The 25,304-nt window shown below is 41.1% G+C and overlaps 1 protein-coding gene across 2 annotated transcripts in view; it reads right to left on the reverse strand.

Moving 5' to 3' along the window:
• Positions 1–1,846: 1,846 nt before the first annotated feature.
• LOC134936577 (perlucin-like protein) overlaps positions 1,847–25,304 on the reverse strand; it is a 47,746-nt gene continuing 24,288 nt past the window's right edge. For both annotated transcript variants that reach the window (XM_063931667.1, XM_063931668.1), the window contains exons 7-9: positions 19,182–19,345; positions 6,115–6,224; positions 1,847–2,480 (exon numbers count right to left, since the gene is read on the reverse strand). In XM_063931667.1, the coding sequence (XP_063787737.1) occupies positions 2,342–2,480; positions 6,115–6,224; positions 19,182–19,345 (413 nt within the window). In that variant the 3' untranslated portion in view covers positions 1,847–2,341. The remainder of the gene's footprint in view (positions 2,481–6,114; positions 6,225–19,181; positions 19,346–25,304) is intronic.

Here is a 25,304-nt window from a genome sequence, read left to right on the forward strand (position 1 = left end):
TGGATTTGCTAAGTTATGATCTTCCAGGGCCATAGGCTTCCCTCTCATCCAATGGGTTGTGAATGAGAGAGTGGCTCTGTGCCCATCTGGACAGGGTAGGATTTAGAGTGCTAGTATCCCCCAATGCGTCCTCTTCCCCATAATGTTTTTTGTCTCTTTGTTTTTTTAATTTTTTTATTTCTGGGGTTCTCTGTGTTTGGTTTCTGATTGTTTTCTTCTCTTTTAAAGGGTTTTACTCGGACGGATTGTCCGTAAGAGTTATATTTGAGGGGGGGGGGGAAACAAAACAAAGTATAATGTGATTTCATGAATACTAGAGTGTACGGATAATGCAAAATAATGGTATATATAACTGTACATTCCTATGCGCCTATGAGCAAATGACATAGTTTGAAAATAAGTCGAAAGTGAATGCTGTTCCCCGATGAGGACATGTCATTACGTGTTTAATGTGTTCCTGTTATGCAATGTCTGTATGCAAACTACTCTCCTTCGAAATAAAAATACTTTATTTAAAAAAAAAAAAAATTGGCCCGCGGAACTTTCACAGCAGCACCAGGGATGGCCACCGATGAGAGAAACCATTGATGGTCACCTATAGCATAGTTAGTGACCATCAATGGCCACTCTTAGTTTCGCCATCAATGGCAACCATCGATGGCGAACACACTGATGGCCATCCCTATGTTATATGAGCTCAACCACCCCATCTTGTGGCCAATTAAGACATCACCAGAACATTCTCTCCCAAGCAGGGACCTAAGGAGAAATGTGTGAGGCTGTATTCTGCAATTTGACATAAACATTAGATAGTAAGTCTGACCAGTAAAGTGATCTGCATCTGCAATTGATATTACATAATTCCTGGACGTGTTTCCCTTTTACTCAGTGCAATTCCAGTGACGAAGCGCTCCCACATAATAAAATTTAACGTCACTGTCCTAACGTGTGGTGACTGTGTTGGGTTCTGGCAGGTCCTCTATCTCTCTGCCGTGGTAAGGCGTTCAAAAGAGGAACAGCCCTGAGTCATCTGGTGATACCATGACAAGCGGGTTCCACAAGAACAGCAGGTACGACCCACTCACATTCATTGACATGCCACCAGTAGGGGGTGTTACGCAGAGAGAGATACTGTAGTACCAACCAATCAGCTCCCAACTGCCATTTTTAAAACAGCCTGTAACGTGACAGGATCTGATTGGATGGTACTTTATCTCTCTCCAAGGTGTAGTAAATAGACCCCTAAATTCTTAGTCATACCCCTAGCACTGAAGCCCAAAAGATTTTGCTTCCATCCTAGATGTGTTCACTGGTATTTTAACTGCATATCAACTTGTGATATCACCTTGTCAAATGCCCATTGCTATACTGTAGGTAGAATTTCTATCTCTAAGCACATTAAGCAATGTGTCTGATACCCACTGTTCAGCAACCCAGAAAAACAGAAGTCTCTTTGTCCCCCTCAAATAACATTGCCCCAATAAGTTCCTGTTTTGGTTACGTTCCATTTGATATACTAACATGATTATTTTGTAATCTAATATGTGAAAGATTGTAATGAGATATAACACACATACTTAAAGGGATCTTTTTTAAATAACTCTTTTTAGAAATGTTTAAAACTGTTGACCTTAAGTGTTCCCAGTCCTGCCCCAATCACAGCACACGGCAGGATAAACTGACCATTATTCTCCCAGCATTACCTATAAAGTGCACTATACACAATTTGGCGGTACGGAATTCTGTATGAATGGTGAAAGAAAATGTTGAATTCAAAAAGTCTTTTACAGGGTCTTCCCACGTATTAAATTGTATTATTTTGCAGAGAATTGTGATTCAACAAAACTTTGATCATTCCTAGTTCCTTTATTCCACAGTTAACAAGGTGTCTAAAGATTTCATTGAGTACATATGAGTACAACAAAATGCGTATGACCTTATCTCTATATTTTATACTTAAATTCAATGGACCAGATTCAATAACCCACAGCGCTTACTGTGGGCTTGTAGCTCTCAGGTTAGGGGCTTGGGGCCCCGCAGGCTACACTTACCGCAGATTTCTGTTCCTGCCCTCCTTAGGGGCCAACAGAAATCTGTAGTACTGTAAGTAGCGCATTCTACCCTTACCGCGGCAGCCGTGAGCACATAAAGCCATAGCTCTTGGCACTTAACCAGGAAGCTATGGGTTAAGATGCATTAGCTGTGGGCCTACCACATGACCAAATGGGCTTATAATTGAATAGCTCCAGGCATTATAAGCTGAAACTATTGGCCTGCAGTAAGCACCACAGCTAATTGAATCTGGCACAACTGGTAATACATGCACTGTACAGTATCTCCCTTAGCAGCTCCACACTCCCTTACATATGTAGCCCAGCTTGTGGTCACACGTGCGATCATTCCACATTTGTACTCCTCCAAGGATCTCTGCACAGTGTTCATTATCTTTGTCATTATTGGGTTCTCCATCATTCCAGGCACTGTACAAAGAACATCAGAGATTACACATGAGTAGCATGTCCATCCTGGCGTTACAGTTCAGAATACAGTTAGTGAACGGATATTGTACACCACATATCAAGCAGAAATACTATTTTATATTTATACTCATTGGCTGCAATAAAAGGGAAACAGGATGGAATTCTGTATTATCACTGGCCCATCTCATGCTCCGCTAAAAATGCAGATCATTTGGTAACCATGACAACTCCAGAAAGGTTACAAGAGGAGAAGAAAAAAGAGGTTATGAAATTGGTAGGAATTAAGACATAACTTTTAATTCACATTAATTAATAAATATCATTGTATCCAAAAAGACAAACAATGCAAATAGTAAAAGTATTAACAGCAGGTGATTCTGTGATCCATAAGTATAATAATGATCATGTAAAAAAACCTTGTGAGGGTGACTACCGTGATCACTTGGGCCAACAGAAAGATACATTCAATGATGTTAAGCACACATTAGTTACCACAATTACAAAGGTACCCGAGAGGCACTCTCTAAGAGGACAAGCCTGCAATAACAGGGCTATTTGATAGCCACTACCCACCATACCCACTTGAGCTCCCTATTGATTGACTAATTGAAGGTCTCAATGAATCATATCTTTCTGTTGGACCAAGTGATCACGGTAATCACCCAATACCTTGTGAGGTTTTTATGTAATCATTATTATACTTATGGACCACAGAATCACCTGCTTAATTGTTTTTACTGAGCAACAAAAGAATCAGTGAGTGTGCTATCAACGGCAGCCTGTATAGGGATGGTTAGTCCCAAATGGTATAGAAACAAAGTTAGGGAAAAGTAGATACTGGCGCCGGCTGTTTCTCAAAATAAAGAACGAAAACAATTATAACAATTTAAAAAATCTCATATTTAATTAAATCTAAGAAATATGTAAATAGCACATGAATAAAATGATAAATAATAATCACATATAAATAAAATTAGTAGCAATAATATCCTAATGGAAAATTGAGAGTCTCTCTGATGGCTTATTGACCACTTCCATTCAAGTGGGGCAATATCACTGGTGGTCTGGCTAGAGCTCTGTCCTCCAAGTAATCCTCATGAATAAATGGTTGGAAATATTACCATGGTCTCAGTTGAAGGTCCCCTTGGTTCTCAATTGCAGATCGAGGTCCAATAGCAGCAGGGGAACAAATGGAGACGTCAGAAACGGTACCGTTTGTAGAGGTTCTTGAGGATTCGAAAAGAGTCCAAAGGTGTTGCCAGAGAATGCCAGGTGAAAATCAGTGTGATGCCCGTGGTCATATGAGAGTAATGGCTCAACGCGTTTCGCTGGTCTATGTCCACACCAGCTTCCTCAGGAGCATATGCTCCTGAGGAAGCTGGTGTGGACATAGACCAGCGAAACGCGTTGACCACGGGCGATGACCACGGGCATCACACTGATTTTCACCTGGCATTCTCTGGCAACACCTTGGGACTCTTTTCGAATCCTCAAGAACCTCTACAAACGGTACCGTTTCTGACGTCTCCATTTGTTCCCCTGCTGCTATTGGACCTCGATCTGCAATTGAGAACCAAGGGGACCTTCAACTGAGACCATGGTAATATTTCCAACCATTTATTCATGAGGATTACTTGGAGGACAGAGCTCTAGCCAGACCACCAGTGATATTGCCCCACTTGAATGGAAGTGGTCAATAAGCCATCAGAGAGACTCTCAATTTTCCATTAGGATATTATTGCTACTAATTTTATTTATATGTGATTATTATTTATCATTTTATTCATGTGCTATTTACATATTTCTTAGATTTAATTAAATATGAGATTTTTTTAAATTGTTATAATTGTTTTCGTTCTTTATTTTGAGAAACAGCCGGCGCCAGTATCTACTTTTCCCTAATTGTTTTTACTATTTGTATTGTTTGTCTTTTTGGATAAACTGATAACTTTTAATTCTAATTAATTTATAAATATGTCTTAATTCCTACCAATTGAATAACCTCCCATAAAAGAGTTTTTTCTTTTCTTCTCCTCTTGTAACCCAGTTATATTTCTGACTGTAGGTGCACCACCAACTTGAAGGCATCAGTGAAATATCCCGTTCACTGCTGATTTTGGTTTCTTTACCATTATAACTTACTGATTGGTGCGGAATCATACGCCTCTTTTTTCTAACTCGAGAAAGGTGTCCTGGCATTAGACTGTTGGAAATAATATATTAGCTCATCTTGGGAAAATATTCCTAAAGGGTTTTTTTGCAGGGGTGTAAAAGCTGGTTTGATCTGCCAAAGAGTGAGCGTTAAGTCCAAGGTTAAAGTCAGAGTGGTTACGAAAGATTGTTTTGAAGTTCGATTAAACTGAAGCTACCAATGATCCTCGTCAGTTTTAAAAAGTCACATCCTTCCTTCTATAAAGCGTTACAGATTTGCAGTGATGCCGGGACTCTAATCTTTCCAGCATGTGTTCATGTGTTTAAAAAAAAAAAAAAAAGGGTATATCCTCCATTACCCATTTTCAAATGAGAATTAGCGCTTCAGCCTAGGCTAGAATTAGAAAATCAGGAGACTGTATTAGGCATTACCAGGCAGAGAGCTATAGCATGGGAAACACCTAGCTTGGGCACAGCTGAATGCAAGTAGACCATAATGCTCCACGGAACTAAATCATTTTATACCCCTATATGCAGAGTAATATGCCTCTCTGTGTTCGGAACACTCCAATCCACGTTATTGATCATCATCTGTCTCTATCACATACATGCTGACTGACAGCCAGGTGGTAGATGTGGGGGAAGGCATGGCACAGCAATGTAAGCAGTGCAGGGGTGTGATACTGTGGTCTTGTAAAGCAGAGGACAGGGCTTAGATGACACGATTCTCAGAAAGTGGGTTAGAGCACCTAGCAGGGCACAGATTGAGGTATGAGACAAATAACAGATTCGGGAGTTTCCCATACATCTGGGAGCGTGCGTAAGTATGACCCATCATCATTATCAGTGCCCTCTTGAACCAACCCTGTGTAGGAGATATGCTTGACAACATGCGTAATTAGGCATATACACCAGTCTACATAGGCCACAATTCTGTCGTCTCCCGCCAACCCCCCCACTACCAGGGCCACTGACAGCTCTGCAGAGCCCTAGTACAAGTAGGGGGCATGGCAAACTTGGGGAGATGTGACCAGGCCCCCTCCTTCTAGAAATGGTTAAATATATAGTACAGTGTGTGCGTGCCCGCGGAGGAAGGTGCCAGTTGGAGGGTAAGCCAAGGATGTATAGGGGTGGGGTGGCAAGTACATGTGTGTGCTTGGCTCCAGAACATGCATAGTGCAAATACACACAAGGTACATCTCCAATACTGACTACTACTCATCTCGGCTCCGGCCCCTTAATATTTACTATTCTTATTTAAGTTACCAAATTACTTTATTACCATTAACAGTGTTCACTTGTAACCAACAGTGCAGGAGAATAATTATTAGTTTACAACTGAACCATTAATCTGAAGGTGGGAACTCTCCTTGTATTGCAGGGTTAGGGACAAAACAGCTCTAGAACTCAACTACAAACCCACACACATACATTATATTGCTGATATAACCTATATCATCTGCAGTCACCTGGGGAGACTCACCTGAATGACAAAGGGCTTCCATCTGACCAAACCCAATTATCATTGTTCTTCTTATCCCGCCGCAGTCCTATCCAGTATCGCTCTCTTGCTATGGTTGGCAGTAAAGCATCCTGATGATAAAGAGATAATTAAACACATAATGGTATTCAATTTTTTATTTATATAATGCTAACATATTTCACAGCAGTGTGCCCAAATCTTGCCCAAATATATATATATATATATATATATATATATATATATATTGTATGGAAAGCCCGGCACTCCCACAGCTGGCTACATGCCCTGGTGCCCTCAGAAGGGTATGAACACAGAAATAAACAAACTGCGGCACTCGGGGACTGATAGAAGAATCAATGTATTAAGCAATACAAGATATCCATCGATGTTTCGGGGAATTCAACCCCTTTCACAAGATGTGCAAGTGTCAAAAGAAAAAGAGAATCCCACTCACCTTTTAAAAGAAGAGAGAGAGCCCGCCACGACACCCGTGGATACGTTTCCCGAGCATCCGGGTCCAGCAAAAAAAGGGGGAGGCGCCAGGAGATGTCATGGCATGACATCCGCGCTATGCCCGGCCCGCCCGTTGCTAGGCAACGCCTGACGCTACACCCGCTACACCCGCGGACGTCATGCCGTGACATCTCCTGGCGCCTCCCCCTTTGTTTGCCGGACCCGGAAGCTCGGGAAACGTATCCACGGGTGTCGTGGCGGGCTCTCTCTCTTCTTTTAAAAGGTGAGTGGGATTCTCTTTTTCTTTTGACACTTGCTCATCTTGAGAAAGGGGTTGAATTCCCCGAAACGTCGATGGATATCGTGTATTGCTTAATACATTGATTCTTCTATCAGTCCCCGAGTGCCGCAGTTTGTTTATTTCTGTATATATATATATATATATATATATATATATATATATAAATAATCATGGCACGCAAAGATATTGCACTTAGTTATATGGTTACCTTATATCGCAATAACGCATGAAAATGTAATGTCTGTCCTGTGATTATTACACTTATTACATTTCCCTCTACGGTTCTGCAATGCAGCCCTCTCCCCTGCTATACAGACAGATACAATGAGACACATGATGAACACAGACAATGCACTGGCATTGGCACAGGTGGGAGGAACCTGTTTGCACACGCTATGCACCTGCTCTTTACAATGTTTAATATCTTACATAGGGGGAGATGTGTCAGACCTTTGAGAGAGATAAAGTGGAGAAGTTTGGCCTCCTATGTGAGCATCTGTGTACGCAAACGCTTAAGTGACACACCCATGACATTCCCATAACCCACCCAGAACACGGACCATCTTTCTGCGCCAGATTAACCAACCCCTGGCCACTGCCCAATACATTCATTGTGTTTCTCCAGGCGTGCGTCTGAAATCGCAGCTGCTAATCTGTAGACAATCGGGGCACATGCACGGTGTGAATTAGATCCAGCGCAGTAAAAAAATTAATTGCACAATGGCATAGCGTGCAACTGAGAACCTGACCCCTAAGTCTTCTCTTGTGCACATTAGGTATAATGTAGACATGGAAGCAGCCACGGATGTAGACATGGAATCAGCCACGGATACACCTGTCAGGGGGTACATCTGTTATGGATGTTACCACCCAGGGGGGGTGTTGGCTCCCCTTCCCCATCTCCTACTGACACAATGCATCCCTAACCCTAACCATTAATGCTAATGTCAACATTTCTACTATATTGATATGTCATATGTTGACATTTTGTCAAGGTCGACATTTTAACCATGTTGACATCATTACTGTCGTCATTCTTGTGACCAATCAGCTAGTCCAATATAGAAGTAAGGATGGAGACATGGCAGCTGGGTTCCCACTATTAATGCGGTCCAGTTTTCATGGCAGTAGCTAGCAGTGAAAAGCTAAGTGAATACACCGGAGATGGTTTATCTCCACTTCATAAATAGATAAATAGGTAGAATCCAGGGAGAACATACTAAACACACTGAAAAATTGAGTGGACAGTAATATAGTACTACGGTGTGGGTCTTCAACCTGTGGCCCTTCAGCTGTTGTGGAACTACACATCCCAGAATGCCCTGCTCAGTTTTAGCATGCCTTAACAGCAAAACTGTGGCAGAGCATGCTGGGTTGTGCATTTCCACAGCAGCTTGGAGGGCCGCAGGTTGAATACCCATGGACTAAGGCAATATTTTGGTGGGGCGCAGTGCTCCTTCGTGTACACCATACATAGCTCTGACCTTTCTAATGTTATCCAATAACCACTGTCGAAGTCAAAAATATTACATAGAGAGAACATCCAAACTCCACACTGATAAGTCGCTATGCTTGCGAATACGCACAGCGTGCACAGTAATATATGGTAACATACGCATTTACACAGACATGCCACAAAGATATATTCAACACATATTTCATACAGCACATAAATAAAACATATCAAGCACTAGACATTATAAGGTTTTAAATTATATAATGGAGTATAACGTCATGTATGTGTATTGTTGGAGCGGAGCAAGATGGACATGTCGTGCTTGGTGTCAAAGTAATCAGATTAATGTGTGGATTCATTTGATGCCTGTGATTAGGTTGTAGCACATTGCAATGAGTAGTTATGATTGAATGTATGAATATAAAGCCACAATTTTGAAGTGAACAAAAGGACATTCCATTTAAAGCATGTGGCCAGGAAACCAGAGGCCAGCCCCTTTGATGTTTTCTTCAAGGCTTGCATATGAACTGACCAATGACTCATCATGAATGTGAAAGTTCCCTCCCCTGGACCAATAACAGAAGACCCAGTTCCAGACCTGTACGCCCCCAGTATACACAGTGTATAGCTGATCCCAGACACAAGAGTTTTCTGTTTTTGCTGGGTTCTGTTCGAGATGCTGTCTGTCCAGTTCCTGTTTGTTTTTGCTGAGAGAGATATGGAGCGGAGGGTGCATTGAGCAAATATGGTGATGTATTGCTGGCTGTAATGAATTAGTTTGTAATAACTGCTTCCTGTGTAAATTATAACCATGTAACTATATATATACTGTACATGTGATATATTGTATACATATCCTTTTAATATCAAATATATATATCAATGAGCTTTGGAACTCAGAAATGTGTGCGTGTACTTGTTTTCTCTTAAGGGATGTAGTGTTTGCGACGTACAGTGCACTTTTATCGTATATGGTAATAAGATGCGCCTTACGTCCGCAGTATATATATTAGAGCTGGCATTTTAAATATTTATTAGAAATTCATTTGACTCTTACAGATGGGGGCTGATCCGGGATATCACGTTCTTAATGATTTCACTGTACAAACGTGGCTGTGGTCTACCAGCTAACGATGGACGCATCTTGATGCTGCCGAATCACATCCGTTTTTTTTGTGTTATCAGTGAGGTGCTGATATGAAATTCAAGGGACAATATATTTCTATGTTGTGGGAGCGTGACATGCACAATATTTTAAAATGCTACAGCGTATTTTTATTGTTGCAAAACAAAGTTCAAATAAGTCATATTGTGTTTGAATCAGATTGGATTGTCTATCTGTTAAGTAAATTTAAAAGAGCATTTAAAAGTTGGTGCATAGGTATAATATAGCTGTGTTAGCATGCTGAGGCCAATTCGCATACTTTTAAACCCAGGCCTAAAGTAACTTCTAGTGCAGGGGTGGCCAACCAGTCAGAGACAAAGAGCCAACAAATCTTGTTAGGTACGTCAAAGAGCCGACATCAAGCCGAAGGAGTGTATGGAAAAATGGGGTGTGACCTTGTGCATGCTAGGCCACACCCCTGGTATAAAATACAATGAAAATGCCAGATCCACATAAAATACATTTTAAAGCCAGAATCAACATAAAATACATTGAAAAAGACACTTCCACATAAAATAATGTAAAAATCCAGATCCACATAAAATATATTGAAAAAGCCATATTCACATAATACACTTCAGCTCCTCCATGTGTCAGTCCAGCCAGCCCATGTGTCACTGTGTCACTACAGCCAGCATTCTCCTGTGTCACTCCAGCCAGCTCCCCTATGTGTCTATGTGTTACTCCAGCCAGCACCCTCCTGTGTCACTCCAGTCAGCTCCCCATTGTATCTCTCCTGCCAGGATTCTCCTTTGTTACCCTGGCCAGTTCCCCATTATGTCTCTCCTGCCAGGATCCATCTGTGTCACTCCAGCCAGCTCCCCTTTGTGTCAGTCCAGCCCACCCTCATATGTTTCTCGCAAGTGTGACCAACGCTCCACTTATATGAATAATACGGGGGTGGCAGCAGTACGTGTGAGAGGCTAAACCCAAATGCCTCCAATAAATGGCATATATCAAAGAAATTACACAACTGCGCCTGCATGCATATAGGATGAAATGAATCAGTGATTTGAGAAAGAATGGGGATCACACAGTGGTGTTTGTTAAAAATAAACTGATATTTATTTGTATATATGTTTATAAGAAATAATAAAAAATTGAAAAAATGAAAATGCAAAAGCCAAAAACACCTTTATGATACAGGCAAAATATGTCAAATATTTATATATTATCAGGTCAGACTAATCTTTCTGCACCTGTGTAATATGAGAAAAACTTAGAAAAAAGAAAAATAAAAACATGAAAAAATTGAAAAAAATGAAAAAATGGGGTTCCAAATGTCTGGTGTGAATAGAGTGTGGCGTCCCACCTCTTTTCCACCGTGTTGTGGCTGGTTAGATATTACACTGCAGATAAGTTGGATTTATCCGGATATTCTGGAATGTTCAAGTTCCAAGTGTAGCACAATGGTTTTATATTTGTAATTCCCAATGGGGGCAAGTTCTTGTTATCAACGGATGTGTCGCTGCGGGGTACCCCAACGTGGGTATGGGTGGGATAAGGTGATCAGGGAAAAAGGTAATGAAATGAGCCCCGGACTCCCCGCTATTTCGCTCCGTTTTACACAGTCGGAGGCGCCTGCACACACAGGCGTCTGCCGACCGTCAGTAACGGAGAGACGCGGTCCTGCCACTGGGGGGAAGGTATCACCGACTTCGGGACCCACAGGGGGACTGTCCGTCGTGAACCCTCCCTCCTGCGGGGTCAGTTACCTTTTTTCTCCTGCGCTTGATCCCAACGTATACTGTCACTCTTCTCCTCTTTCTTCCTTTCAGCCTGTGTGTTCGGTGTTCCACTCGTCGGTCTGTCCCCTCTCAGCCGCGCGGCTCCGTTCTTCCTTCAAGGGATTACTTGTCTGTGCGGTTTGTCCCGTCCAGATTTCCTTATAGATCTTGCAGTGTTGCGTAGTAGTATAATATGGAAATAGTGGTATGGTGATCTGCTCCTTCTCCAACGCGTATCGACCCGTCTGGGTCTTCCTCAGGGAGTCCGTGTCTGCCATCTTTTTTGAGGGCTTTTTATGTCCATACTTCGTTGTGACGTCATAATGGGAGTATCCATGTTATCTCTGTTGTGCTGGATACAATTGTAACTTTGAAAGTGTGGCATATCTAAACATAATCACATCTGACTGATTATGGATACTATATGGCTGTGTGTAAAAAATGTGTATAATGGAAACATCACCTGTCTGATCCTATATTATTGATGATATGTAGAGAAAAATAATAACAAAATAAATAAATAGATAAATAATTAAGATAATAATAAATGAAATTAGAATTAAAGTGGGAGGAGTTAGATGAAGTAAACTTTAAATGAGAAGTAGAAAGCTCTACTTTTTTTGATATTATGTTATAGAAATAATAATATATACTGGATGTTTTGTACTTAAAAGGACAAAATTTTTTTTATATATATAGCTTGGTTATAGTTTTGCGTTGGTGTGTAATATTGGTTGTAATGGTAAAGAAAAATAAAAAATGAATTATATCAAAAATGTTAAATAGTAAAATAGTGAATAATAAATGCATAATAAGAAAAATTTGATAATGGTGGACAATACTGTGTTACAGTGATAGAAATAATTCTATGAGTAGGGGATATTATTTCTAACTGTGAAGAGTATTTCTTACTTCCATAATTCTCCCTTATAGGGCTAAGATGTTATTGCTGGAAATCAGTTTGAAAATTGTGATATTATTGGTTTTTATTAAATAGTAATTGTGTAGTGATTATGAATGCTTAATTGTTGGTGAAGTGGGTGGTTCTGCTGTAACATTAGTAGTATCTGTGCTGTGTACCATTAATTACAGTTCTTGGTATACAATGCTCGTATGGTAAAATGTAAACCTCTTTATGTGAAGTATCTTCTTTTTATGTATATATCTATATATATTGATGAAATGGAGGAATGGTCAAGTTCTATATGCTGGTCAGTTCATCACAATTGACCTTACCTCGTTGTCTAAATTCAGACCTTGTGGTCTCAGTGTTTTTAGTGTGTACATCCACCTAAGTTCTTCTTTGTTGATTTTTTTCAGAAAATCTCCTCCTCTCCAGTTTGGTGGAACTAACTTAATTCCTACTATTTTCAGGCCTATCGGGTTGCTTTCGTGTAAGTCTTTAAAATGTTGTGACAAATTGTGTGTCTCTAGACCGTGTTTCACATTTCTGACATGTTCAGCTATTCTCGTTTTGAGGGGTCTTATGGTTCTTCCTACATATTGTAGTTTGCATGGACATTCGGCTAGGTAAATAACCCCTTTACTATGGCATGAGATATGTTCCTGTATGTCGAAGACTTCTCCTGTTTTGTTGGAAGTAAAGTTGGTAACCCTTTTTGTGCTGACTCTCTGTGTTCTACAGTAGTTACAAGCACCACAATGAAAAAAGCCTTTGTTTAATTTTTGTCCTAATAGGGTAGTCTGTGTTTTTTCAACTTTTCTAATGTGACTGTGTGACAATCTGGATTTTAGATCTGGTGCTCTCTTGTAGATGACCTTAGGTCTTGCTGGTAGTTTGTCTGTTAACATGTCATCCTCTAGTAGAATGTGCCAGTGTTTATATAGGATTTTTTCTAACTGTCTGTTATTGGTATTGTATTGTGTGATAAATGCTGTTTTGAAAACTTCGTTTGTTGTTTCCTTGTTTTTGTATGTTAGAAGGGTATTTCTATCAATTTCTTTTGCTTTTGCTAAATCTTTCTCTAGACTGTCTTTTGTGTAACCTTTTTCTATAAATTGATGTTTCATCTCTTCTGCTTGAATTCTGAAGTCTTCTAGTTTTGTGCAGTTTTTCCTTATCCGTTTGAATTGTCCTAATGGGATGCTCTTTAGCCAGTTTGGGTGATGTGCACTGCTGTTTAGAATGTAGCTGTTTACATCCACACTTTTCTGAAAGGTTTTGGTATGAATCATTGACTCTTCTATGAATATTGTTATGTCTAAAAAATTCACTGTTGATTTGCTATGTTCTGTGGTGAAAATTAAGTTGTTGTTGTTCGAATTGATGTATGTGAGAAACTCTAGTAGTCTTTCTTCTGTACCCTGCCAGATAAAGAGCACGTCGTCTATATATCTTCGCCATAGGACCAGGTTTGCTCCGAAACCATGCTCGCACCAGATGTTGTTGTCCTCCCAGTAACTCATGAATAAACACAATACAATACCAATAACAGACAGCTAGAAAAAATCCTATATAAACACTGGCACATTCTACTAGAGGATGACATGTTAACAGACAAACTACCAGCAAGACCTAAGGTCATCTACAAGAGAGCACCAGATCTAAAATCCAGATTGTCACACAGTCACATTAGAAAAGTTGAAAAAACACAGACTACCCTATTAGGACAAAAATTAAACAAAGGCTTTTTTCATTGTGGTGCTTGTAACTACTGTAGAACACAGAGAGTCAGCACAAAAAGGGTTACCAACTTTACTTCCAACAAAACAGGAGAAGTCTTCGACATACAGGAACATATCTCATGCCATAGTAAAGGGGTTATTTACCTAGCCGAATGTCCATGCAAACTACAATATGTAGGAAGAACCATAAGACCCCTCAAAACGAGAATAGCTGAACATGTCAGAAATGTGAAACACGGTCTAGAGACACACAATTTGTCACAACATTTTAAAGACTTACACGAAAGCAACCCGATAGGCCTGAAAATAGTAGGAATTAAGTTAGTTCCACCAAACTGGAGAGGAGGAGATTTTCTGAAAAAAATCAACAAAGAAGAACTTAGGTGGATGTACACACTAAAAACACTGAGACCACAAGGTCTGAATTTAGACAACGAGGTAAGGTCAATTGTGATGAACTGACCAGCATATAGAACTTGACCATTCCTCCATTTCATCAATATATATAGATATATACATAAAAAGAAGATACTTCACATAAAGAGGTTTACATTTTACCATACGAGCATTGTATACCAAGAACTGTAATTAATGGTACACAGCACAGATACTACTAATGTTACAGCAGAACCACCCACTTCACCAACAATTAAGCATTCATAATCACTACACAATTACTATTTAATAAAAACCAATAATATCACAATTTTCAAACTGATTTCCAGCAATAACATCTTAGCCCTATAAGGGAGAATTATGGAAGTAAGAAATACTCTTCACAGTTAGAAATAATATCCCCTACTCATAGAATTATTTCTATCACTGTAACACAGTATTGTCCACCATTATCAAATTTTTCTTATTATGCATTTATTATTCACTATTTTACTATTTAACATTTTTGATTTAATTCATTTTTTATTTTTCTTTACCATTACAACCAATATTACACACCAACGCAAAACTATAACCAAGCTATATATATAAAAAAAAATGTTGTCCTTTTAAGTACAAAACATCCAGTATATATTATTATTTCTATAACATAATATCAAAAAAAGTAGAGCTTTCTACTTCTCATTTAAAGTTTACTTCATCTAACTCCTCCCACTTTAATTCTAATTTCATTTATTATTATCTTAATTATTTATCTATTTATTTATTTTGTTATTATTTTTCTCTACATATCATCAATAATATAGGATCAGACAGGTGATGTTTCCATTATACACATTTTTTACACACAGCCATATAGTATCCATAATCAGTCAGATGTGATTATGTTTAGATATGCCACACTTTCAAAGTTACAATTGTATCCAGCACAACAGAGATAACATGGATACTCCCATTATGACGTCACAACGAAGTATGGGCATAAAAAGCCCTCAAAAAAGATGGCAGACACGGACTCCCTGAGGAAGACCCAGACGGGTCGATACGCGTTGGAGAAGGAGCAGATCACCATACCACTATTTCCATATTATACTACTACGCAACACTGCAAGATCTATAAGGAAATCTGGACGGGACAAACCGCACAGACAAGTAATCCCTTGAAGGAAGAACGGAGCCGCGCGGCTGAGAGGGGACAGACCGACGAGTGGAACACCGAACACACAGGCTGAAAGGAAGAAAGAGGAGAAGAGTGACAGTATACGTTGGGATCAAGCGCAGGAGAAAAAAGGTAACTGACCCCGCAGGAGGGAGGGTTCACGACGGACAGTCCCCCTGTGGGTCCCGAAGTCGGTGATACCTTCCCCCCAGTGGCAGGACCGCGTCTCTCCGTTACTGACGGTCGGCAGACGCCTGTGTGTGCAGGCGCCTCCGACTGTGTAAAACGGAGCGAAATAGCGGGGAGTCCGGGGCTCATTTCATTACCTTTTTCCCTGATCACCTTATCCCACCCATACCCACGTTGGGGTACCCCGCAGCGACACATCCGTTGATAACAAGAACTTGCCCCCATTGGGAATTACAAATATAAAACCATTGTGCTACACTTGGAACTTGAACATTCCAGAATATCCGGATAAATCCAACTTATCTGCAGTGTAATATCTAACCAGCCACAACACGGTGGAAAAGAGGTGGGACGCCACACTCTATTCACACCAGACATTTGGAACCCCATTTTTTCATTTTTTTCAATTTTTTCATGTTTTTATTTTTCTTTTTTCTAAGTTTTTCTCATATTACACAGGTGCAGAAAGATTAGTCTGACCTGATAATATATAAATATTTGACATATTTTGCCTGTATCATAAAGGTGTTTTTGGCTTTTGCATTTTCATTTTTTCAATTTTTTATTATTTCTTATAAACATATATACAAATAAATATCAGTTTATTTTTAACAAACACCACTGTGTGATCCCCATTCTTTCTCAAATCACTGATTCATTTCATCCTATATGCATGCAGGCGCAGTTGTGTAATTTCTTTGATATACACCCTCATATGTCACTACAGCCCAGTATCTGGCTCAGTCTTCAGTTGCCGTAGTGCTGCTGTGTGTCTGGTTGGAGTGCACCAGTGTCCAGGATCTGTTGTGGTCAGGTGACTTTGAGTGTCGGAAGCCACATTTGAATAAAGAAAGAGCCGCATGTGGCTCAAGAGCGACAGGTTGGCCACGGCTGTTCTAGTGCTTGTATAGTTTGAGATTTCTTTGTGACAAAAGAGCCACAGTGGTCTGTCCTCCATTTTGGGCTAGCCACATGACCTGTCCACCATCTTGTTCAAGCACATGGATGGGAATAAGGGGGAAGAGCAGTGGCCATTTTAGGAAGGTCACTTTATCCAACTTAGCTAATAGCTGACTTTCAGTCTGGTTAAAACAATCAGTTTCCTTTGTCACAAAGAAACAACATATATGTACAAATCCAACACCATTTATAAGCTACCAATGAATTTATTTAACCCATGCCATAGTCCATTACAAATAGTTTCAATTGGGCCTAGTGAGAGTTAATAGTGAAATGAATACTTGATGTAAGAAATTACACAAAGATATATTAAAAAAAAAGGTTTTTTTTTTCTTTCCAGGATTTGGTAACTCTCTGTTTGCTAGGGTAGGATTGCCATTGAAATGTTAATTAACTTGTTTAACTACTAGTAGAGCAAGGCAAATATCTTTGATATGCAAATTATAGAGGCTCTGAGAGAAACTACATTCATTCAGTGCGTTTACGAATACATATGAAGGGGTGAAGGGTCTCATAGGAGTACAGTAAATGGTGTATATATATTATATTATTATATAATATGGGTATTTATATCAGTGTATGTTCTGCAAGATAGCTATCCAATCTGAATCATAGCATTTAAATTATTGTCAATAGTCATAATATATATCTGCATAGAATCGGATAGGTTTATTTGTTGTATATTTGATATAGTTCGTTAAGGGTGTAATTATATAAAAGCACAAAACACAGTTCCGGCCTAAACGTTTAGGTAAACACTCAACAGAGGATTACCTTTGGGGGTAACTTCCAGCAAGTGTAAGGAACAAGTGTGTTGTGTTGTGTAGTGAGCAGTAGTATTTTGTTGCTCACATTTATCGTGATATAGTGTGGTATATTAAGTTGCGAACGCCAGGTGTACACGTGGTACGGTACGTGAGGAAAGCGTACAGGAACATGCACGTGGCGCAGGGACGCGCACGGTTGCGTGCTTACGCAAAGTTGCGTGAAGTAGCGAGCGCAAATTTAACCACACAATAGAAATAAATTTAAACGGTGGGATAAAAGCATTTGTAGTTGTACCATAGCAAGTAACTATCCGATTTTAAAAGCAGATTATTATAATATTTTGTTTAAACTGTACTACCTCTGGAACAAGCTATCAGGCAAAGGGAGTGATATTTTTTCTGTACAGAAAAACATTGTGTGTTAGTGTGAGCTGAAAGTAGGAGTGGACGTATTGAACCCCAGAAGTCGGGAATCCCGTGGAGACATTAAGTTAGCAGAGGCTCAGTGGCGTGAAGGCTAGCGACCTTATGTTATAAGAGAAATACGCAAGTAGTGAGGAAACTTGCGGAGGAGCGTGATAGAGTATAGATTGTGAAGTATTTGAAGTTAAGGTTTTTGTGTTACGCTCTGGCTGAGGGCGCATAGATAACAAGTATCTATACGCTGTGCAATTGGACCGCGCGTTTGTGTGTGTGATACGTGGCGCAACGTGATACAATTTGTGTTCTTTTGCACAAATTGTGTCATCATACGTGCTGTGTAAAGCATACGCAAACGTGATTTGTGTATAGTAAAAGGAATTTTCGCTGACTCTCTCTCAGGAAAATCTTCCTAGGTAAGACATTCACTGGAAAGGGTGATCGATAATCTGTTTCTCATCCTACAAAACTTCCAGTGGATAGAGACCAGAAGCTTGTAGGTAACTTCACTGGGTACGCGGTGGTCACTATTGGAGTGAGTCGTGGTAGATCAGCGGAGAAGGAGTTAGTGAGAGAACTCTGAGGACTTTCACCGTTTGCTCGTATTGTTCATTTGGGGATCGTGTCAAAAGTCCACGATGGGAACCAAGTGAACAAGCGAGAAACGTTCGTCAGCCAGGGTTCAGGCTGGATAGCGGAGGCCAAGAGGGCCCACTTGGTTTATTGAGGCACTTATTGTGTGAAAACGTGCGGAGGAGATAATGTGTGGGAAGTATGGTCCACACGCAAAGGCTTTTTGTGACGAATGGGTATGTATGACTGCTGACGATAAGGCATCATTTCCTAGGGTTGGTGAGTTTGATCCTGAGGTATTGCAGGTAGTATGTCTAACCAAAGTCATATAAGACAAGAACGGAAATGTAATAACTGTTTGAGCTTGTAGCAACAATAAAAAAGTAGAAAAAAAAAGAGAGAAAGCAAGTACACCGCCATATGTGGATGTGGAGGCAGTTACAGCCAGCATACAAACTATAGAAAATAATAAAAATAAAAATATGAAAAATACACCACCATACAAAGTAGAGTTCAGTCTGGTGACCCATATAAAATGCAACAACTGAGAGATGTGCCCCCACTTTGGTGACCAGCATATGCTACAGTGCCCCTAGTGGTATGATGTGTGTACTACAAGGCCAGCGTTGAAACTATAGCACTCACACCAACAACCTACAGGAGACAGATTAAAAAAAGCTCTGTGGGTAACTATCTACAGGTAATTTGTGCTATTCTGGTTGGCTGTTTTTTTGTAACACAAACTTTAATACACAATGAAATGTAGAACAGTTCTCAAAATTGCCTAGCATGTGTCATAGAGGATATGTACAAAGGAGAAGGTGAACGGTTTTGTGACCAGCCTTTGGGACTCACCATTTCAAACAGGTCTTTCAGAACCAGGAGAATTCCATTACGTATTGCACATTCATCTATACTCCTATCCCATGAAGTAGCAGTAGACTTAAAATAATAACAATGGGAACGAATCAGTTTCCATCCAGCGGGGCAAGTGGTACAGGAGCCTTCTGTGGTGTCCACTTGGGAAGAAAGGGAATAGAGAGGGAAATACAGAATAAAGAAACTGAGAGGCATGGCAGTCATCATGTGTATGACAGGAGAAACCTTATTCGGCCAGTCATTGTAGCCAGGCCCCAGTGATGTGTTGCTGCGCTATGTGAGGAATGTAAGATCTGTCCTGTGTGGATTAGTGACCTGCATAAGGGAAGGTGAGTGGCTGACAGAGAGGAAATATGACGCCCAGAGCGCCAGAAAGTGGGCTAAAGTAACTTCTGTTCATTCTGTGTTCTGTCTAGCAAGGCATGCTGGGACTTAGGCTCAGACCTGGGCCTATATTTACTAATAATCCGAGTTTGACCGATTTGTGTTTTTTTCTCTAAGTCCCAACACGGGAATTCACTAAGCACAAATCTCGGCAGTGTTTGGGCTATTCGTAATGGTTTTCAAGGCTAAGTTCAGAAATACAGGTTGAGTCTCCCTTATCCAAAATGCTTGGGACCAGAGGTATTTTGGATATCGGATTTTTCCGTATTTTGGAATAATTGCATACCATACTGAGATATCATGGTGATGGGACCTAAATCTAAGCACAGAATGCATTTATGTTACATATACACCTTATACACACAGCCTGAAGGTCATTTTAGCCATTATTTTTAATAACTTTGTGCATTAAACAAAGTGTGTCTACATTCACACAATTCATTTATGTTTCATATACACCTTATACACACAGCCTGAAGGTCATTTAATACAATATTTTTAATAACTCTGTGTATTAAACAAAGTTTGTGTACATTGAGCCGTCAGAAAACAAAGTTTCACTATCTCACTCTCACTCAAAAAATTCCGTATTTCGGAATATTCCGTATTTCGGAATATATGGATATGGGATACTCAACCTGTACGAATGAATAGACCATCGGTCAAATGCGGCTGTTATTTCATACAACACGGGTATTCACTATTAATTCGTATTTGGGTGTTAGTCTCTGAATGCTCAAGTGCGGGTGTTTTTTTTTTTGCGATTCGTTAAAAAAAAAGCAGCAAAAAAATAGACCTGCTTTTTCCTGGCGAGTTTGGATAATCATGCACGTATCAGTGAGATCTGTGCATGGTTATCTATGGGAAAGGGTCTGTTTACTGTAAAAACTTTTTTTTTAAATTGCGTGGGGTCCCCCCTCCTAAGCACAACCAGCCTCGGGCTCTTTGAGCCGGTCCTGGTTGCAAAAATATGGGGGGGAAATTGACTGGGGATCCCGCATATTTTAACAACCAGCACCGGGCTCTGCGCCTGGTCCTGGTGCCAAAAATATGGGGGACAAAAAGTGGACTCCACTAGTCAGAGAGATAATGCCACAGCCGGGGGGCACTTTTATATAGGTCCCTGCGGCCCTGGCATTAAATCACTAACTAGTCACCCCTGGCCAAGGTACCCTGGAGGAGTGGGGACCCCTTAAATCAAGGGGTCCCCCCCTCCAGCCACCCAAGGGCCAGGGGTGAAGCCCGAGGCTGTCCCCCCCATCCAAGGGCTGCGGATGGGGGGCTGATAGCCATGGGTAAAAATAAGAATATTGTTTTTTGTAGCAGTACTACAAGTCCTAGCAAGCCTCCCCCGCAAGCTGGTACTTGGAGAACCACAAGTACCAGCATGTGGTGAAAAAACGGGCCCGCTGGTACCTGTAGTACTACTACAAAAAAATACACAAAGAGGTCTTAAGTGAACCAGTATCTTTTTATTTATGCATTTGTGTTTTTTTAATCGGAGATATATTATTTTTTTTAGCAACTATTATTATTAAATAATAATAATAATAATAATAATAACAATAATAATAGCTATATCAACAAAATGGTAGAGATGAGCGGGTTCGGTTCCTCGGAATCCGAACCCGCCCGAACTTCATGTTTTTTTTCACGGGTCCGAGCGACTCGGATCTTCCCGCCTTGCTCGGTTAACCCGAGCGCGCCCGAACGTCATCATGACGCTGTCGGATTCTCGCGAGGCTCGGATTCTATCGCGAGACTCGGATTCTATATAAGGAGCCGCGCGTCGCCGCCATTTTCACACGTGCATTGAGATTGATAGGGAGAGGACGTGGCTGGCGTCCTCTCCATTTAGATTAGAAGAGAGAGAGTGAGATTGATTTGAGACAGAGACACTTGATTTACTGGAGCTTAGGAGTACTGTAGAGAGTGCAGAGTTTAGTAGTGACTGACCACAGTGACCACCAGACAGTGCAGTTTTATTTAATATAATCCGTTCTCTGCCTGAAAAAAACGATACACAGTCACAGTGACTCAGTCACATACCATATCTGTGTGCACTGCTCAGCCCAGTGTGCTGCATCATCTATGTATATATCTGACTGTGCTCACACAGCTTATAATTGTGGGGGAGACTGGGGAGCAGTGCCAGTTATAGGTTATAGCAGGAGCCAGGAGTACATATTATTAAAATTAAACAGTGCACACTTTTGCTGCAGGAGTGCCACTGCCAGTGTGACTGACCAGTGACCTGACCACACTGACCACCAGTATAGTTAGTAGTATACTATATTGTGATTGCCTGAAAAAGTTAAACACTCGTCGTGTGACTTGTGTGGTGATTTTTTTTTTATTCTATAAAAAACTCATTCTGCTGACAGACAGTGTCCAGCAGGTCCGTCATTATATAATATATACCTGTCCGGCTGCAGTAGTGATATATATATATTTTTTATATCATTATTTATCATCCAGTCGCAGCAGACACAGTTCGGTAGTTCACGGCTGTAGCTACCTCTGTGTCGGCACTCGGCAGTCCATCCATAATTGTATACCACCTACCCGTGGTTTTTTTTTCTTTCTTCTTTATACATACATACTACATCTCATTATCAACCAGTCTATATTAGCAGCAGACACAGTACAGTAGTCCACGGCTGTAGCTACCTCTGTGTCGGCACTCGGCAGTCCGTCCATAATAGTATACCACCTACCCGTGGTTTTTTTTTCTTTCTTCTTTATACATACATACTACATCTCTTTATCAACCAGTCTATATTAGCAGCAGACACAGTACAGTAGTCCACGGCTGTAGCTACCTCTGTGTCGGCACTCGGCAGTCCATCCATAATTGTATACCACCTACCCGTGTTTTTTTTTTCTTTCTTCTTTATACATACATACTACATCTCTTTATCAACCAGTCTATATTAGCAGCAGACACAGTACAGTAGTCCACGGCTGTAGCTACCTCTGTGTCGGCACTCGGCAGTCCATCCATAATTGTATACCACCTACCCGTGTTTTTTTTTTCTTTCTTCTTTATACATACATACTACATCTCTTTATCAACCAGTCTATATTAGCAGCAGACACAGTACAGTAGTCCACGGCTGTAGCTACCTCTGTGTCGGCACTCGGCAGTCCATCCATAATTGTATACCACCTACCCGTGTTTTTTTTTCTTTCTTCTTTATACATACATACTACATCTCTTTATCAACCAGTCTATATTAGCAGCAGACACAGTACAGTACGGTAGTCCACGGCTGTAGCTACCTCTGTGTCGGCACTCGGCAGTCCGTCCATAATTGTATACCACCTACCCGTGGTTTTTTTTTCTTTCTTCTTTATACATACATACTACATCTCTTTATCAACCAGTCTATATTAGCAGCAGACACAGTACAGTAGTCCACGGCTGTAGCTACCTCTGTGTCGGCACTCGGCAGTCCATCCATAATTGTATACCACCTACCCGTGGTTTTTTTTTCTTTCTTCTTTATACATACATACTACATCTCATTATCAACCAGTCTATATTAGCAGCAGACACAGTACAGTAGTCCACGGCTGTAGCTACCTCTGTGTCGGCACTCGGCAGTCCATCCATAATTGTATACCACCTACCCGTGGTTTTTTTTTCTTTCTTCTTTATACATACATACTACATCTCTTTATCAACCAGTCTATATTAGCAGCAGACACAGTACAGTACGGTAGTCCACGGCTGTAGCTACCTCTGTGTCGGCACTCGGCAGTCCGTCCATAATTGTATACCACCTACCCGTGGTTTTTTTTTCTTTCTTCTTTATACATACATACTACATCTCTTTATCAACCAGTCTATATTAGCAGCAGACACAGTACAGTACGGTAGTCCACGGCTGTAGCTACCTCTGTGTCGGCACTCGGCAGTCCGTCCATAATTGTATACCACCTACCCGTGGTTTTTTTTTCTTTCTTCTTTATACATACATACTACATCTCTTTATTAACCAGTCTATATTAGCAGCAGACACAGTACAGTAGTCCACGGCTGTAGCTACCTCTGTGTCGGCACTCGGCAGTCCATCCATAATTGTATACTAGTATCCATCCATCTCCATTGTTTACCTGAGGTGCCTTTTAGTTGTGCCTATTAAAATATGGAGAACAAAAATGTTGAGGTTCCAAAATTAGGGAAAGATCAAGATCCACTTCCACCTCGTGCTGAAGCTGCTGCCACTAGTCATGGCCGAGACGATGAAATGCCAGCAACGTCGTCTGCCAAGGCCGATGCCCAATGTCATAGTACAGAGCATGTCAAATCCAAAACACCAAATATCAGTAAAAAAAGGACTCCAAAACCTAAAATAAAATTGTCGGAGGAGAAGCGTAAACTTGCCAATATGCCATTTACCACACGGAGTGGCAAGGAACGGCTGAGGCCCTGGCCTATGTTCATGGCTAGTGGTTCAGCTTCACATGAGGATGGAAGCACTCAGCCTCTCGCTAGAAAAATGAAAAGACTCAAGCTGGCAAAAGCAGTAGCACCGCAAAGAACTGTGCGTTCTTCGAAATCCCAAATCCACAAGGAGAGTCCGACTCCAATTGTGTCGGTTGCGATGCCTGACCTTCCCAACACTGGACGTGAAGAGCATGCGCCTTCCACCATTTGCACGCCCCCTGCAAGTGATGGAAGGAGCACCCGCAGTCCAGTTCCTGATAGTCAGATTGAAGATGTCAGTGTTGAAGTACACCAGGATGAGGAGGATATGGGTGTTGCTGGCGCTGGGGAGGAAATTGACCAGGAGGATTCTGATGGTGAGGTGGTTTGTTTAAGTCAGGCACCCGGGGAGACACCTGTTGTCCATGGGAGGAATATGGCCGTTGACATGCCTGGTGAAAATACCAAAAAAATCAGCTCTTCGGTGTGGAAGTATTTCACCAGAAATGTGGACAACAGGTGTCAAGCCGTGTGTTCCCTTTGTCAAGCTGTAATAAGTAGGGGTAAGGACGTTAACCACCTCGGAACATCCTCCCTTATACGTCACCTGCAGCGCATTCATAATAAGTCAGTGACAAGTTCAAAAACTTGGGCCGACAGCGGAAGCAGTCCACTGACCAGTAAATCCCTTCCTCTTGTAACCAAGCTCACGCAAACCACCCCACCAACTCCCTCAGTGTCAATTTCCTCCTTCCCCAGGAATGCCAATAGTCCTGCAGGCCATGTCACTGGCAATTCTGATGATTCCTCTCCTGCCTGGGATTCCTCCGATGCATCCTTGCGTGTAACGCCTACTGCTGCTGGCGCTGCTGTTGTTGCTGCTGGGAGTCGATGGTCATCCCAGAGGGGAAGTCGTAAGACCACTTGTACTACTTCCACCAAGCAATTCACTGTCCAACAGTCCTTTGCGAGGAAGATGAAATATCACAGCAGTCATCCTACTGCAAAGCGGATAACTGAGGCCTTGACATCCTGGGTGGTGAGAAACGTGGTTCCGGTATCCATCATTACTGCAGAGCCAACTAGAGACTTGTTGGAGGTACTGTGTCCCCGGTACCAAATACCATCTAGGTTCCATTTCTCTAGGCAGGCGATACCGAAAATGTACACAGACCTCAGAAAAAGAGTCACCAGTGTCCTAAAAAATGCAGCTGTACCCAATGTCCACTTAACCACGGACATGTGGACAAGTGGAGCAGGGCAGGGTCAGGACTATATGACTG

The sequence above is a fragment of the Pseudophryne corroboree genome, chromosome 6 (genome assembly GCF_028390025.1).
Source record: "Pseudophryne corroboree isolate aPseCor3 chromosome 6, aPseCor3.hap2, whole genome shotgun sequence".
Taxonomy (NCBI): domain Eukaryota; kingdom Metazoa; phylum Chordata; class Amphibia; order Anura; family Myobatrachidae; genus Pseudophryne; species Pseudophryne corroboree.